Raw genomic sequence first — 16509 nt, 5'->3', positions numbered from 1 at the left:
TATACACAAACGTTAAGTCATTTCTTACAAATGAAAATTGATTCAGGATCAAAATGTTCACCTTTGCATATATATTCTATCAATCCACCTACAATTTTAACTTAAATTCAAATGTTTTATGTATTTATAACCAATATTTCTTTTTTTACGAGTAAAACTTAATATTCAGATTTAAATAACAGTGTTATTTAAACAAATGCAAAAACACATTCTGTCAATATTTCCTTTAGAAAAACAGTCTGTTTAAAAGCTGATGTTTTATGTGAAATTCTGTATAGTCAAATCAAAATAAATATTGTCATCTCTAAAGAGCTTTATGAAAACAAGAGGCCCATGAGGGCCTGAATCGCTCTACTGGCTGGAATCAATAGGGCTCAAGCCCTTGATAGCATGAACAATCTGAGTAAGTTTTAAATAAACAGACCCAAAATGGGAAATTTATCGCATAAACAAGAAGAAACGTAAAATTTATACTTCAGATGGCTCCTTTTCAACAATAAGTTGGACAAATTTTCTTCACTCTCAATGGGGTTCTGGCCCTTGATGATATAAAACATCCGTTGAAGTTTCAAAAGAGGCTTGAAACCAAAACAAGAAAAAGCTTACTTTTCGCCTCAATCTGCTCCTGCCTGCATTCCAGTGTGTTGCCTAGCGACTGTACCTGCTTGAAGAGTCTCTCGTATTTGGACACCTGCTCTATGTGTTGCTCTCGATCTGTGTTATGGAGTTTCTCCTGTCGTTCGTATTCCCGTACTTTCTTGTCCAGGGCATAGTTGACAAGCTAATATGAACAAAGTTGTATGACAAAGAGTAAATCTAAGAAGCAAACAAAATATTAGTACTCTTAACAAATAAAGTTTTCTTGTTTCTTTAATTCCCAAAATATCTTGTCAAGTTACAATTTAATACAAAACAGTAGTTAGGCAGATGTAAAATCTTTAAACAAAATATATCTCAAATTTCCTGAAATTTCTTTTCCAGTGCATGTTTGGCAAGTTAATAGGAAATTGGTTTTACATATTTGTAACAAATCAAATGCATGTATTACACACATAAGTTGTTCTGTACCTTACTCTCAACTCACATAATTTCATGTCTAGTACATATTGATACAAAAAATGTTGATTTATAAATAATTACTTAAAGGGGTATATAGAAAATACACGGTTGGTGTTGAATTAAGATAAGTTTATTAAGCACGGCTTAGAAAACCTAAACCATATGAGCCTTGGCAAGTGGTTTAAACTTTCAAGCCAAATAAATAAACTTATCTGCATTCAACACTAACCTGGTATATTCTATTTATCCCATCCTTTTCGCATTTTACTTTGAAAATAAAGGTTACAATACACTAAATGATCGCTTCATGTAGGGCTGTACTCTCTAAAAAATATCATAGTTGACAGGAAGGCATGTTTTACACTTTTTACCATTATTCGGGTGTTATCTTGCGGAGATAATGGTAGGGCATGAATAGGTGTTCACTACTGAATCCCTGAAATATGATACACGTGAAGATTATAGTAAACCATTGCACTAGAAAAGGTTACATTCCACTAAGAAACGGCCGAAAAAAAAAGTTGCAAAAACAGTCGATTTTGATTTGTGTCGAGTTCTTTCTTGCATTGTACATGACATATCTTTTTTATTGCATAAATCGATTCCGCTTAGAATGGCCTTTAAGAAAAGGTATGGTTATGGGGGTCTCTATGTGCAAAATGTTGCATTTATTTTCGCTCAAAGTTGTCGCTTTTACATTGAATTATATAGGGAAACTATTTAGTGTATTATGACCTAAACGCAAAACCAGGCCTAGTCACAAAGGAGCTGTATTTACAGAAAATCATCATTTTTTTAGTGGGATATGACGCGTTTTGGCAATTTCACGGAATAAATGCGTTTGTTTCACGAATTTAAGGAGCATCGTGAGTTTTTAAGAAGAAAATACGTTTTCAGAGGAAAATAAGAAAAAAAACATACAAAAACTCGTCTTGAGCATCTCAAATCGCATCAATTTGTGCTGAAAGAGCTCATGAACACGTTTTAATAGTTGTTTACTTCTTTTTCTACATAGGTTGTAACAATATTCCAGTATTTTGACCGATTGTAATTATTTAGGGTAATCGTTTTACGCCTGAACGCCCGTTATAAATCAAAGCTCCGAACGCGAAAGCCACGTGGCTTATCAGGCGTTATAATAAAATGCATTTTCAAGCATTTCTACGTGAAAGATCGGTCTGAAAATTGGCATGCACATAGAAAATAGGTTTATAAGTATCGAGAAGTGCTTATTTTTCGCGATGTTAACAGTAAACGTTGTCTTATAGGTTACAATACACTAAATGATCGCTTCATGTAGGGCTGTACTCTCTAAAAAATATCATAGTTGACAGGAAGGCATGTTTTACACTTTTTACCATTATTTGGGTGTTATCTTGCGGAGATAATGGTAGGGCATGAATAGGTGTTCACTACTGAATCCCTGAAATATGATACACGTGAAGACTATAGTAAACCATTGCACTAGAAAAGGTTACATTCCACTAAGAAACGGCCGAAAAAAAAAGTTGCAAAAACAGTCGATTTTGATTTGTGTCGAGTTCTTTCTTGCATTGTACATGACATATCTGTTTTATTGCATAAATCGATTCCGCTTAGAATGGCCTTTAAGAAAAGGTATGGTTATGGGGGTCTCTATGTGCAAAATGTTGCATTTATTTTCGCTCAAAGTTGTCGCTTTTACATTGAATTATATAGGGAAACTATTTAGTGTATTATGACCTAAACAGAAGAAAACAAAAATGCTCATCCATGTTGGTCATTAAAACACAAACATGGTTTTTAGTCTATTTGCAACGCAAATAAGCTTTTGTAATACTGCATTTCAAAATCACAGGGGAAACGGTTGTTCTTTTTTAAGCCTTCCCTGATTTTGGGCAGACGAAATAGATATTTAATATAGTATTTTGTAATTCTTACAATTTTTCATTTACAAACTTTTTTCTAACATTTTCTTCCATGAACATTGCTTACACCATTTTTAGTGAATTTTTCTAAGACCGTTTTACGTGAAAAAACGTTCTTAGAAACTAAAACAAATTTCGTTCGTATAACAATTCTGTTATTGGGAAAAGCGAGTTATTTTTAGAAAATTACCATCTACAAGGCAAACTTAAAAGAATTACGTCCCTTGAAACCAAAGGGAGACAATTATATTACTGCTTCATGCGAGGTAGGGGACTTTTATTGCTTGGAAATAGTCTTGCTCTTCATAAAAAAAATCTTTTTGATAGCCTTTTACATTCTGACAACTAATCTTTTAACATTTACTTCAGCAGAAACTTCCGTGTATCTTGCAAATAGACTATCAACGCCATCGGCGCTCTCGTGTTTATTCTGAGTTTTTGCTGTTTGCAGTAGTATCTAAGTCATATCATGGGGATCAGTAGACCTGCTTCTCCTGGGTAAGCTGGTTCACCACTTTCCCTCTCAGAAGCAAAGTAAAAATGGCTATGTGCAAACAGCATAAAACCAGAACAGCCTGCGAGTAACACACAGTCTGTTCAGGTTTTATGCTGTTTGCTGATCATCAGTATGTTAGGGTTGGAAATGAGCCTTTAAAACTTGAATTTAATGAAAAAAGGTCTTAAATTAAATTTAACTTTCTAAGGGACAACAAATGCATAAGGTTGTATGTTGTTTGCTGCTCATCAGTATGTAAGGGTTGGAAATGAAGCCTTTATAACTTGAATTTTGTAAGAAAGGTCTTAAATTAAACTTTACTTTCTAAGGGACAACAAATGTGTTAAAATACGTGGTATCTATGTGGAAAAGGGTAAAGTGTACATAAATATTACTGACAACTGCCCTGCTTGGGTGGTTTGGGTATGTATTATTGGGATAGGTTCACAATAATTGACAAATTCTAACCTGAAGTTTTCTGATTTCTTCCTTCATAGCTTCACGCTCCTTCTCTGCCAGCTGTCTGTATACCTTGTGTTGGGACTAAAACAGTTGTGCTGAGTAACAAAAATATGCATATATGGTGATTTATTTGCAAACAAAGTCAAGCTTACTGACCACATAAACAAGAGTGAACTTAAATGACAACATAATTTGTATTCCCCAAAACAACAGCACACCAAAATGACACGTAAAGCTGTGCCCCAGAAAACAACAGCTCACTTAAAAACACATTAAGTTGTGTCACTGAAAACAACACACTTAAAGAACACATAAAGTTGTGTCACTGAAAACAACAACACACATATATATAGCACATTAAGTTGTGTCCATGAGAGAAAGGTTAGACATTACTTCCATTTCCTTTTTCACGTTAAGCAATACCATTTATGTTATATTCTACCAGTATACCGTGACAGTGGACATAGTGTCTGTCCAGTGTCCAGCAATCAGAAGGTCCCAGATATAATCTTTAGTCACTATGAGTATTCTTCTGATCTCCCTTGAAACACATAGTAATGATTTATTTCAAGAAAGGACTCAAAATTATCTCCATAAGATATAGGATTTTGATGCAATCAAGCCAACAAAAAGATCTTAATAATATTTACAAAGTCATGATTTTAAAATTTCATTGATCAAGTAACAAATTCAAGGTGCCATCGTCTATTGGGCCCCTGCTTATACCAATACATGTGTGTGATTAAGTAAAACATCTATATTTCTAAAATGTTAATGTCTTTTTTAGTGTATGCTTGTGAGTATTATAATTAAGAAAATGCTCTCTGACAAAAGACTTCTGTGATTTTTTGTTCCATTCCCAATGGAAAAAAGTGTATATTTTTCCCAAATGGGACTTAAAAATTCCCAATTGAAGGTACACAAAAAAATTTTTTTTTAGATAAACATTTAGTTAATCTCCAATCCAGCTCTACAAGTTACACTTCATTAATATGTAAAACACTTAAATTCTTATTTTTGAAGCATTTGTTAGCAAAGAAACAGCAACACTTAGTTCACAATTTTGGTCAAAACGCAGTGATTTTTCCCAATCCAATGGGCCCCGGCCCCATTCCCAAAATGGTGAAAGAAAACACTGGACTTCACAAAAGAGTCAGGACGAGGATGAGCAAATATCTACTAGAAAGGACTTTGTTTCAGTAACCTCTGCTCAAAAAAGGTACTGAATACCAACAAAACAAGCTCCAAAAAGATTCTAGATTTTATAGAGTGTCATTGTTAGCATCTATCTACCAATGAATATTATGTGTTTATGACCAGTTGCACCAGTAATAGCCTCTACACTGTGGCAAAACCCACCTGTAGCTGACCATGGGTCTGTGTGTGTGTGTATTTGAGATTTATTTACAGGTCGTCCAGCGTCTTCTCGACTAAAGATGTATCGACCTGCCCCTGTGACCCTTCAGGGGAGAAAATAAGGTCATATTATACATCATAGCACGATGGCCAATGAGACCTTAATGTGACTAGATGCTTTTTTTTTTTTTTTTTTTTTTTTTAATGGATTATGTAGTGGTTTGCCTTTTATCAAAATGGTTTTTGCAGTATTCCTATTATCTCTAGATTATCATTATCCTTATTGGCATTAATGTTAATTCCTTAAAGTTTGTGTGTGGTTTTTGTGCTCTCCGCCCCAAGAGGTGTTAGTGGGGGTTCGAGCGGGATACAGAGGGCGCCCCGATTCCAGAGGCGCCCCTGGTTCTTTTAAGTGCCCGGTGTACAGCACCAATACACTGCACCCCCGTTTAACGTCCCTCGCGGAGGACTTGTTAGTACATAAACATAGATTAGTACAGATATTACTCTATTGCCCTGTGTCTTGGTGTAAATTCACATGGGCTCTCTCTGTTGTGCTGTTGGATATTGTCAGGTGTTTAATGGTGTTGCAAGGGTCAGAATAGTTTTGAAGTTTAATATAGTAGAAAATAGACCATGGGTCTATTCCAACTGTGGAAGGGTCTATTCCAACTGTGGAAGGGTCTATTCCAACTGTGGAAGGGTCTATTCCAACTGTGGAAGGGTCTATTCCAACTGTGGAAGGGTCTATTCCAACTGTGGAAGGGTCTATTCCAACTGTGGAAGGGTCTATTACAACTGTGGAAGCACTCTTGAGATCTCCCTCAAAAGACACCAAGCACTGGTTTTACCAAGGGAACAAAATCAAGAGTGGTTCATTAAAACAAAGGCTTTTCATGAAATCGCGCTTAAAGGGGCCTTTTCACGTTTTGGCAAAACAGTGACAAAATTGACAAAAGTTGTTTCGGATTCGCAAATTTTTGTTTTAGTTATAATATTTGTGAGGAAATAGTAAAACTGAACATTTACCATGCTCTAATATATCCATTATATGCATCTTTTGACGATTTAAAAATCTGAAAATTATAAAGAGTTGCAACGCCAAACGATTGAATAATTTGGAGAGTTCTGTTGTTGTCGTTTAATTTTGTGAAACTACGAAGATTGCTTATATAACCTATAAAATACGTCCGTCGGACATACTTGGCAGGATGGCTGAGCGGTCTAATTGGTTTTTACTCCAGGACTCCAGGGGTCACTGGTTCGAGCCCTGCTGAGGTTTGCTTTTTTTCTTTTTTAAAATTTTATTCTTGATTTTTTACTGGAGCTTCTTAGATCCAATATTTACATTTATCAATATAAAGCATTTAATGACAAACTTCAAAATATGCCAAAATCTGTGAAAAGGCCCCTTTAAATAAATAGGTATAAATAAACCCACCCTATGATTCAGATTACAATAACAATGGTGACTTGTCAGGTTTATTAATGACAAGCTTTTTTTAGTCCATGCTGGCTACTATACATACAGCTTCAACTTGATATTCTTTCATCTCTTCCTGCAACTGACGGCGGACATCACGAAGCTCCGCATCATGTTTCTCCTCAGAACTTTTTAGCTTCTTGTTCTCTTGGTCCTGTTATTTGGATCAAGCAACATGCATGGTATGATCATATCAATAAAAAAAAAACAGAGATGATAGGTGAAAATAATGTTGTGTTGATATTACTACATGTAATAATAATTATTAAAATACCAGTGTAAAATATTGAACTGAAGTATAGAAATAGGGAAAAGACTTACAACAGAAAAGGCCACCACAAATTGTGCAGTTATTTAACAGACTTTGGCCCAAAAACATAGGAGAGGGAGCAAAACAAAATAACATATTTTTTCACATTTTTTTATATATAATTAGAGCAAAGTGCAAGGCTCAGAACATTAAAAAACATTGTGAATATAATAGTTGAACATTTCTGCCACATGCATTCAGCCTACACACTATTATATGTGTAACAAAAAATAAACAGTCGAAAAAGAAAAGGAAAATCTATTAAAAAACCCAGATGTGGGCATTATCGATCAATCATGAGCAATACTTTAAAAAAAAATCATTTTAAAAATTGTGAATTTGCAAATGACAAGAATTCATTTCAACATTTTTGCGTTGTTGTTATGGTAACTGCCTTACTATCAGGAGGTCTCAGGTTCAACCCACACTCGAAAAGTGTTCTCAAAGACATCATGTACTAGGTCAACCCAGGCAATGGACTTGAGAGTGTTCCAATATTGTTACTCTTTTAATGTTATAGACAATAAAAGGTTCAAAACAGTTTTAATAATAATGGTTATGTTAAAGGCATCCACATTGACACTCAACAAATTAAATGAAAATAGTGTTAAAAAACTTTTACTGGAAAATGCAGCTGTATGGCTGATCAGTTTTTTTCTTTTTTGCATTAGAGACAACTATTTACTAATCATGCCAACTGTAGATAACATATGCTCAACAAAGAAATCTGAAAATGTCAATCAAAATTCATTATCAAACATGATTTAAGTGATTAATTTAATATTTAATTAATCCATTAATTTGTTAACAACTTCAATACCAGTTTCCATCCAAGTGTGAACCTGTCTTGCAGGAGTCTCTGTATCTTTTTCTCATTCTCGCTGTCTATCTCCTGAAAAAGTCCATTTTTATTGTCATTTAACCCTTTATGTGGGCAAAGTAAAGGTTTCATTTGAATAACCAATTTGTATGCCAATAATGCGCAATATACATAAATACATGTATCACGGACATACTTTGAGTCTTTGATGCAAACTAAATTAAGAAATTAAAAAAAAACAAGTTAATATTCATATAAAGAATTGTTGATGTAAACAGTGAAATTTCTCATAAACCTTAGACAATATGCAAGCATTATATATTTGTGTTTTTCCATCCAATGAATTAACCCTTTACCAGTTAAATACATATTATTTTTCGTAAATGCCTTCGGCTTCACATGTATACAATAGCATTATGTTCGGAGTCGTTCGAACTAATTGATTAATTCGCCAGTACAACGAGAAAATCGAGTCTACCCGAAGTAATCCCAATCGAGTACACCGGAAGCACTAAGCACATTTTTCATTTTATGTTCTGGCGTTCGACGAACAAGGTGAGACAAAATAAACAATTTGTACATCAATATATTGTGGAGCCAACTGAGGACGTAGTCCCAGTTTATATTATCATTGTTTTATCACAGTGTTATAGTGTTTTTGCCAATTTATTGACATTTAAAGTTGGAAAAAATGGGCTCTAAACGAGACGAAGTTTCGTTGCATCCAGACGAGTCGGAGGACTCGTTTTATGGTTTCTCTGATGAAGAAACGTTTAATGAAAAACTAAATGCAAAAGAAAAGGCCACTCCGAAGGAGAAAGCACAAAATAGTTCTAAAGACAAAAGTAATTCTAAAGACAAAACAAGTAAAAGTAATGTTTCGAAAGTAACAAAAAAGAAGCAATCTGGTTCAGATAAAAATAACAATGAACTTTCAGTTTCACAAGTAGGTTGTAATAAGCAGACACCTGCATTGGATTTGTCTACACTATCAGAAAATGACATAAAGAGTCTTAGAGAGTTACTTGGTATTCCTAGTACAGAACCACAATATGCTGATGATGATGACATTTCATCTCTGTTTGGAACTTCTCTTGAAAATTTACCAAGAATGACAATCGAAGTAGATGCAAATCAGATTTCTGACACTGATGATGTAATAAAACAAAGAAAACATACTAACATTGACATGTCAAGTGCACTATTTGATGATGATGAGGCTGAATGTGACACTTGGGAATTGCCCCGTCTAAAAGCCCCAGATAAGGGCAAACCAATATCACCATCTTTGGCGAAAGTAATAAATGTTGCTTGCACAACACAGTGTGAAACAGATTCTTTAATTTCAAAGTACTCTGTTCCTGAGAATTGTGAAATGGCTTGCCCACCATTGGTTAATAATGAAATATGGAAAATTCTGAATAAACGCACTCAGACGCAAGATAGAAGCATTGTACAAACCCAAAATTTGGTAGCCTCAGGTATGACACCCATTATCCGTCTTGCAGAGGTATTAAAGCCTCAAATTATGGCGAATCAAGAAGCAAAAACTTTACTGTGTGATGCACTCACTTTAATGGGTCAGGTGCAATTCAACCTTTCTATAAGAAGAAGGTATATGATAAGACCAGCTTTAAAACGGAAATATTATCCACTTTGTAACATTTCTCAACAGATTACAAATAAGCTTTTTGGTGATGAAGTGTCAAAAGAAATCAAGGCTTGTGACTCTGTGTCCTATATTGGACGAAATGACAATTTTGTGAGAGGTCGAGGACCCGGTAGATACCCTAGAAGAGGGGGTTTCAGAGGAAGTTATGTTCAGGGCGGTTATGAGGATCCGTACCCAAACAGATACCAGCCGTACCCCTACAGGGGCCAGTATAGATCTGGTAGTCGACCATATGGTAGAGGGTTCAAGAGGTCAGCCAATGCGGTTGCTACACCTCCAAATCCACACCCAAACGAGTAGATGTGGACATTAAGGTATGTAAAATTGGAGGTCTGAAATATAATTTACATGCTTGGAGAAAAATTACACAAGATCAATGGGTTCTTGATGCAGTGTCTGGTTACTGTATTCATTTTGACATACAACCATGTCAACAAAAAATTCCAAAAGAAATTCCATTTGAAAAAGAACATTGGCAAATTGTAGATCTAGAGATCAAAACTCTTTTGAGCAAAAAAGCTATTATTAACTCTGTTCATGAAAACGAAGAGTTTATATCCACTATTTTTATAGTACCGAAACCTAATGGAAAGTTTCGTCCTGTGATTAATTTGAAGTATTTGAATGCATTTGTACATTACGATCATTTTAAACAGGAGACATTCAAAGTTTTACTTGATCTTTTACAGAAAAATGATTACTTGACCTCCATCGATTTGCAAGATGCTTATTTTTCGGTTCCAATTCACAAAGATTTTCAAAAATTTCTTAAGTTCCAATGGAATAATAAATTGTACCAGTTTGTATGCCTTCCATTTGGTTTGAAATCTGCTCCATTCATTTTTACAAAGATTTTAAAACCTGTTTTTGCATGGTTGAGACATAGAAACATAAGATGTTCCTACTATATTGATGATTCCATTATTATGAATCAAAATAGATTGGTTTGCAAAGAAAACACAAAAGTTACCCAGAACACATTAGAAGAACTGGGATTTTTGGTAAATTTGAATAAGTCTGTAATGGAACCAGTGCAAATATTGGTATTTTTTGGTTTTATAATTGATACGGTTGAGTTTAAAATATTTCTTACAGAGGACAAAATCAACAAAATATTGCAAAAATCAAAGATTTTAATTGACAAAAAGTTTGTTATTGTCCGAGATTTGGCTTCTTTTATAGGGTCAATTATTAATGCTTTTTATGCAGTGCTAGAGGCCCCGTTACATTACAGGCAATTGGAAAGAAATAAATTATTGGGTATATGACAAATGATGAATTTTGATAACAAAGTGTATCTGAGTAATGATAGTATAAAGGAGCTTCAATGGTGGCAAACTAATCTGGTAAAGAAAAATGGGAAACTTATTAGGCAAGGAGAAGTTAATTTTGTGTGTAGAACTGATGCAAGCCTTTTAGGTTGGGGCGCTATTGATTTGATCACAAGTAGTCATGCCAATGGAAGATGGAACCTGAATGAATCATTGTATCCAATAAATTACTTGGAAATGTTGGCAATTTTTTATGGATTGCAATCCTTTTATTATGGAGAAAATGGAGTTCATATTCAAGTTCAGTCTGACAATGTAGCAGCTGTTTCATACATTAATGATATGGGTGGAATTGCCTCTTTAAGTATGGACAGATTATCTGGTGATATTTGGCAATGGTGTTTAGTGAGAGACATATTTCTTTCAGCAGTTTACATACCTGGTTCAAGTAATACTGCTGACTATTATTCTAGAATTTTTTCTGAAAATACAGAATGGACTATTAAGTCAGATATTTTTCAGAGAGTTTGTAAACAATTATTTTACCCTAATATTGACTTGTTTGCTTCAAGATTAAATAAACAAATTGATCGTTTTGTATCATGGTACCCTGAACCTGGGTCCTTTCATAATGATGCATTCTCATTAAATTGGAGAGAATTGGAACCATACATATTTCCTCCTTTTAATTTGATTGCAAAGGTGCTAAATAAGGTGAAAGAAGACAGAGTTAAAAAGGCACTCTTAATTTTTCCATATTGGACGGCACAGTCATGGTTTCCAGTTTTATTAGAATGTTTGACTGATTTTCCTGTAAGTTTGCCGAGACATAAAGACTTGCTGTTTCTCCCTCACAGCGGGGAGCTGCACCCGCTAGGGAAGAGGTTGAAGATCTTCGCAGCCATCATATCATCCAAGAGATGTCAACAAGAAAGATTCCATCTACAGCTTCAATCCTCATTACATCATCTTGGTCAAAAGGAACTAGACAGCAGTACAAATATGCGTGGCAGAATTGGGTGCTTTGGAACGGTATCAGGTTTGGCAATCCCTTTCAGACGACTGAAATAGTTGTGTTGACATATTTGTGTTATTTATTCCAGATAGGAAAATCATATTCAGTCATTAATTTGCATAAAGCAATGCTTTTACAGACTTTACCATTGATGGGAAATACATGGTGTGTTAACTGTAATTTAATTACTAGGTTTATGAAGGGAGTTTTTATGAAAATGCCTCCAAAACCAAGGTATAATTTTACTTGGGATGTAACTCCTGTTTTGAAATTTCTTTCTTCATTATTTCCTTTGGAAAGTTTATCATTGAAATTATTGACTTTTAAAGTGGTGGCTTTGACTTCCTTGGCTGCAGCGCCACGAGCACAAACTTTAGTTGCCATGGATATTGATTATATGCTGAAGGAAAAGCAATGTGTTATTATAGGTTTTCCATCTGTGTTGAAAACTTCAAGAGTTGGACATTCATATAATTTAAAAATTGAGCATTATAAAGACGAGAAATTGTGTGCTATGCATACTTTGTTATTTTATTTAAGTAAAACAGAAAGTGTACGATTGTCAAGGAAATTACTTATTTCGTATGTCACTTTTAAATCTGTTTCCACTAGTACTGTTGCTAGATGGTTACGTACTGTTTTGGATTTGTCTGGAATAGACACTAATAAATTCAAGGCACATTCTTTTAGAGGGGCATCTGTATCTAAAGCTTTAGTAAGTGGTTGCTCTTTACAAAAGATATTAAGTACAGTGGACTGGTCTTCTGATAAGAACTTTAGGAAGTTTTATTACAGACATACTATTAGCAAAGAAAATATGTCGTTTGCTGATTCGGTATTTAAATGATGAACATTTATTATAATAAATGTGTTTGCTTGAGTGAATGTTTTGTTGCTCTTTGAAGATGCTATTGTATACATGTGAAGCCGAAGGCATTTACGAAAAATAATGTGCCCTCATCCTAGCTTTAGTGAAGGATGAGGGTCATTATTAGAGTAAAGCCGGAGGCTGAGCATGTATACACCCACCCAACATTTCTATGTATTGTTTAACATCATTTATTCTGCAATATTTTTATATCTGTTTTTGCCCGCCCATTGTGTTTTTTTTTCAACAAAACATTGAGCTTTGAATTATGAAAAATGTGCTTACTGCTTCCGGTGTACTTGATTGGGATTACTTCGGGTAGACTCGATTTTCTCGGTGTACTGGCGAATTAATCGATTAGTTCGAACGACTCCGAACATAATGCTATTGTATACATGCTCAGCCTCCGGCTTTACTCTAATAATGACCCTCATCCTTCACTAAAGCTAGGATGAGGGCACATTTTGACGCATTTGTAGCCCCATAGAAAGTTAAATCTAATTAAATATCTTTTTTACTAAATTCAAGTTTTAAAGGCTTCATTTCAAACCCTTAGTTACTGATGAGCAGCAAACAGCAGAAAACCTGAACAGACTGCGAGTTACTCGCAGGCTGTTCTGGTTTTATGCTGTTTGCATATAGCCATTTTCACTTTGCTTCTGAGTGGGAAAGGGTTAACTAGACACGTTAACAGGAACTAAATAGTCCAAGTTAATTTTAGGAAAATATAAAAGTTGTTGCAGGGTTTTACATCAACACTGAAATTCAAGGGTCCACTGGAGGTCAAGATAAATAAAACATCAACAAGCAATGACTGATATAAATTATATTTAAGGGTTTCAAAATGTTTTGTGAAAATAAATGAATCTCAATCAACATAGTGTTGATCCAACAATGTAACCTTATTATTTTTTTCAGCAAATTTGCTTGAAATTTCCTGTCATGCTATGATTTATTGTGAACAGTATCTACTGGTGATAATTAAGGTACCACTTGTCCTCTCAGAAAAACATTAACAAATACACCTGATGTGACATAAGGTATCAACTATTTAGAAAAAACATGTATTTTCATGATAATGTTATTAGAATGAGACCATACTCAGCGTTCTTCAATAAATTGTGGTCTTGATTGCACATTTATTTAAGGACCTGCACAGACTTACCATGAATATAATACTAGGAGTTTGGAACCAGCTTTACACAAATACCAATTATGTAAAAATAATAAGCATGGTCGATGACAGTTTGGCGCATGCATTGTTAGACACAGGACTTATCATTAGATGGGGAAAAACTAACTTCTTCAAATGCTGATAGGAGCTGTTTTATTAAATACCGTAAATACTTTGTTTGCTATGGACGTTTAGCATTTTGTTGTTTCTACAAAAACAGTTTGTACGCTCAAATTAAAATTGTAATCATAAAGGATGCAAAAATTTCCTAAGCAATATGGATGTGTTTTTACTTAAGTGGCGTGTTTGTTTGTTTTTTGAGGGAGGAGGGGCAAAATTATAAATCCGTAGACACGTTCCTTTAAAATGTTTTGTAACTAATAAATAAAACATATAAATGTTTTGTAACTAATAAAGCAAACATATTTTATTGGTGCAAAATTCAGTAAGAACAGTCCATTTCTTACTCTTCTCATTTTCAGTTCCTCTATGATTTTATATGTGAGAGATGTGAACCGCATCTTTTCAGCTGGGCTAAAGGCACAGGCCTCTTGCCTCTTCTCAAGATTGTCTGCATCCCCATGTGCTCCTGCCATTGTCCAGTGCTGATGACGAGCTGCAAACATTGTATAATGTTTAACAGAATCTTGCATATAGATGGCAACAACTCACCTTAACACTTTGATGAATTATGTTGCCACTCAGGAATAAAAGGGTAGTCTGGAGTATAACATAACTTGGTTCCAATAAATATCAATGGAAATAATCCATTTTTATCTATATTCTATACATTTTATTTTTCCTTTATTATATCCTCCAATTACCTTGAGTCAATTGGTTAAGGAAACAAGTAAAAGAATTTCTGAAAAAATTCAAACAATGCCGCAATGAACGATGTACCTTTAATGATTTATTTCATTCCAATTCAATCAATGTAATTTTTTTTTATTTACAGCGTGTTTGACCATGAAAAGCCGATAGTTCCATATAGACCCGAAAATAACATACACAACGCGCGTTGTTTACCTTGAGCCGAGACATCAAATCCGAAAGCCAGATTACTCGATTGCAATATGCACGAGGTCAACGCAACTTCGAAAATTCAATTCACTGAACAAATTTATAGAAACTAAGAGATTTATTTAACTTTTTTATTACTTCTATTTAAAATTTCACAAGTTTTTGTTTTATCGGTTGATCTCCTTTGGAGCACCATAGACACAAAAAGTGCTCAAGAATTGCACACACAAAAAAACTTTTGTAATTTGTTCAAATAAAATTTAGGCTAATATGTTACTTTTAAAAGATTTGATAAAATTTTCATCCAATTGGGACAGAGTTTACCTACTGCACGTGTGTACATTTTCATGTCACCTATTTTCGTGATGTGCGCACACGGATTGTTCCATGCAACATTTTCTGGGAATCATGAAAAAGTAAAAGAATTTTCTTTAAAATAAATCAAATACATTTAAGTGTTGTGTTTACACAAGCGCATTGGTCTGCAATTTATCAAAGTGATCGAAATAAGGTTATGCTCAAAATAAGGGAATCGTATGATATTATTATTACAGACGATAAACATTTGGAAAAAAATGCATCAAATATGAAGACAAAAGGTTAATAAAAATGTTTATAATGAATCATAGTCATATATTTATAAAATATGTGTGATGTAACCACTTTATGAAAGTTATCCACGACTCTACAAGCATGTACGTTCTGTGGGAATACACAGGTGGTTAGCGTGTGGCTATGATATTAATTAGTGAAAACATCATTTTGAATGATAAATAATCATATTATAACGAAAAATTAACTTTTCTGAAAAAAAAAATTTCACTATCAAATATATATATAACAAGGTATGCAACTCAAAATCACCCCAAAACGGGGTGCATCGCTTTGAACAGCCATATCTTCATCAATTGTGCAGCGATTTTCACGATCTCGGTCTTATTCAACGCAGAAATGAATTTCCTTTCTGGAAATGTATATGTCTTGCAATATTTTTACAAATGCTGGGTCAACTTTTAAGAAATAACACGATACACAACACGCATGACCCAGTTGACAGTGATCATGTATTCTTTATGAATGAAATCTCCAGTCGTAAAGACACACCTCCGCATTGGACCAATGAAATCACTCGTGTGTTTAAAATGTCAGTTAGTTGAAATGTATGTAAACAAAGGTTTCAAACGGCGCTGGACAGTTAGTCTTGATGCAGAATGTAACGACAAGAACGGTAATAATGTTTTTTCATACGTTTTATTGAATTATGGTATCGAACTACATGAACTTTGTAGGGAAGTTGCCCTTTACTCCGTGAAGATTTCAGTCTTAAAGACAGCATGATCACTGTCAACTGGGTCATGCGTGTTGTGTATCGTGTTATTTCTTAAAAGTTGACCCAGCATTTGGGCTGATTTTGAGTTGCATACCTTGCTATATATATATTTGATAGTGAAATATTTTTTTTTTCAGAAAAGTTAATTTTTCGTTATAATATGATTATTTATCATTCAAAATGATGTTTTCACTAATTAATATCATAGCCACACGCTAACCACCTGTGTGGGAATACACCCGCTTTATAATATGCCTGTGGTAAAT

The 16509-nt window shown here is 34.2% G+C and overlaps 1 protein-coding gene across 3 annotated transcripts in view; it reads right to left on the bottom strand.

Annotated features, from left to right (window-relative positions):
- LOC127871974 (uncharacterized) overlaps positions 1-16509 on the bottom strand; it is a 341340-nt gene that overhangs the window by 324463 nt on the left and 368 nt on the right. For 2 of the 3 annotated variants that reach the window (XM_052415293.1, XM_052415294.1), the window contains exons 2-6: positions 14361-14509; positions 7894-7965; positions 6810-6917; positions 3931-4005; positions 607-781 (exon numbers count right to left, since the gene is read on the bottom strand). In XM_052415293.1, coding sequence (XP_052271253.1) covers positions 607-781; positions 3931-4005; positions 6810-6917; positions 7894-7965; positions 14361-14489 — 559 coding nt within the window. In that variant the 5' untranslated portion in view covers positions 14490-14509. Of the gene's footprint in view, positions 1-606; positions 782-3930; positions 4006-6809; positions 6918-7893; positions 7966-14360; positions 14510-15237; positions 15313-16509 lie in introns of all 3 variants that reach the window. The other variant, XM_052415292.1, reaches the window with a different exon arrangement.

The sequence above is a fragment of the Dreissena polymorpha genome, chromosome 3 (genome assembly GCF_020536995.1).
Source record: "Dreissena polymorpha isolate Duluth1 chromosome 3, UMN_Dpol_1.0, whole genome shotgun sequence".
NCBI classification, from domain to species: Eukaryota; Metazoa; Mollusca; class Bivalvia; order Myida; family Dreissenidae; genus Dreissena; species Dreissena polymorpha.
This window is presented reverse-complemented; position numbering and strand designations above follow the sequence as displayed.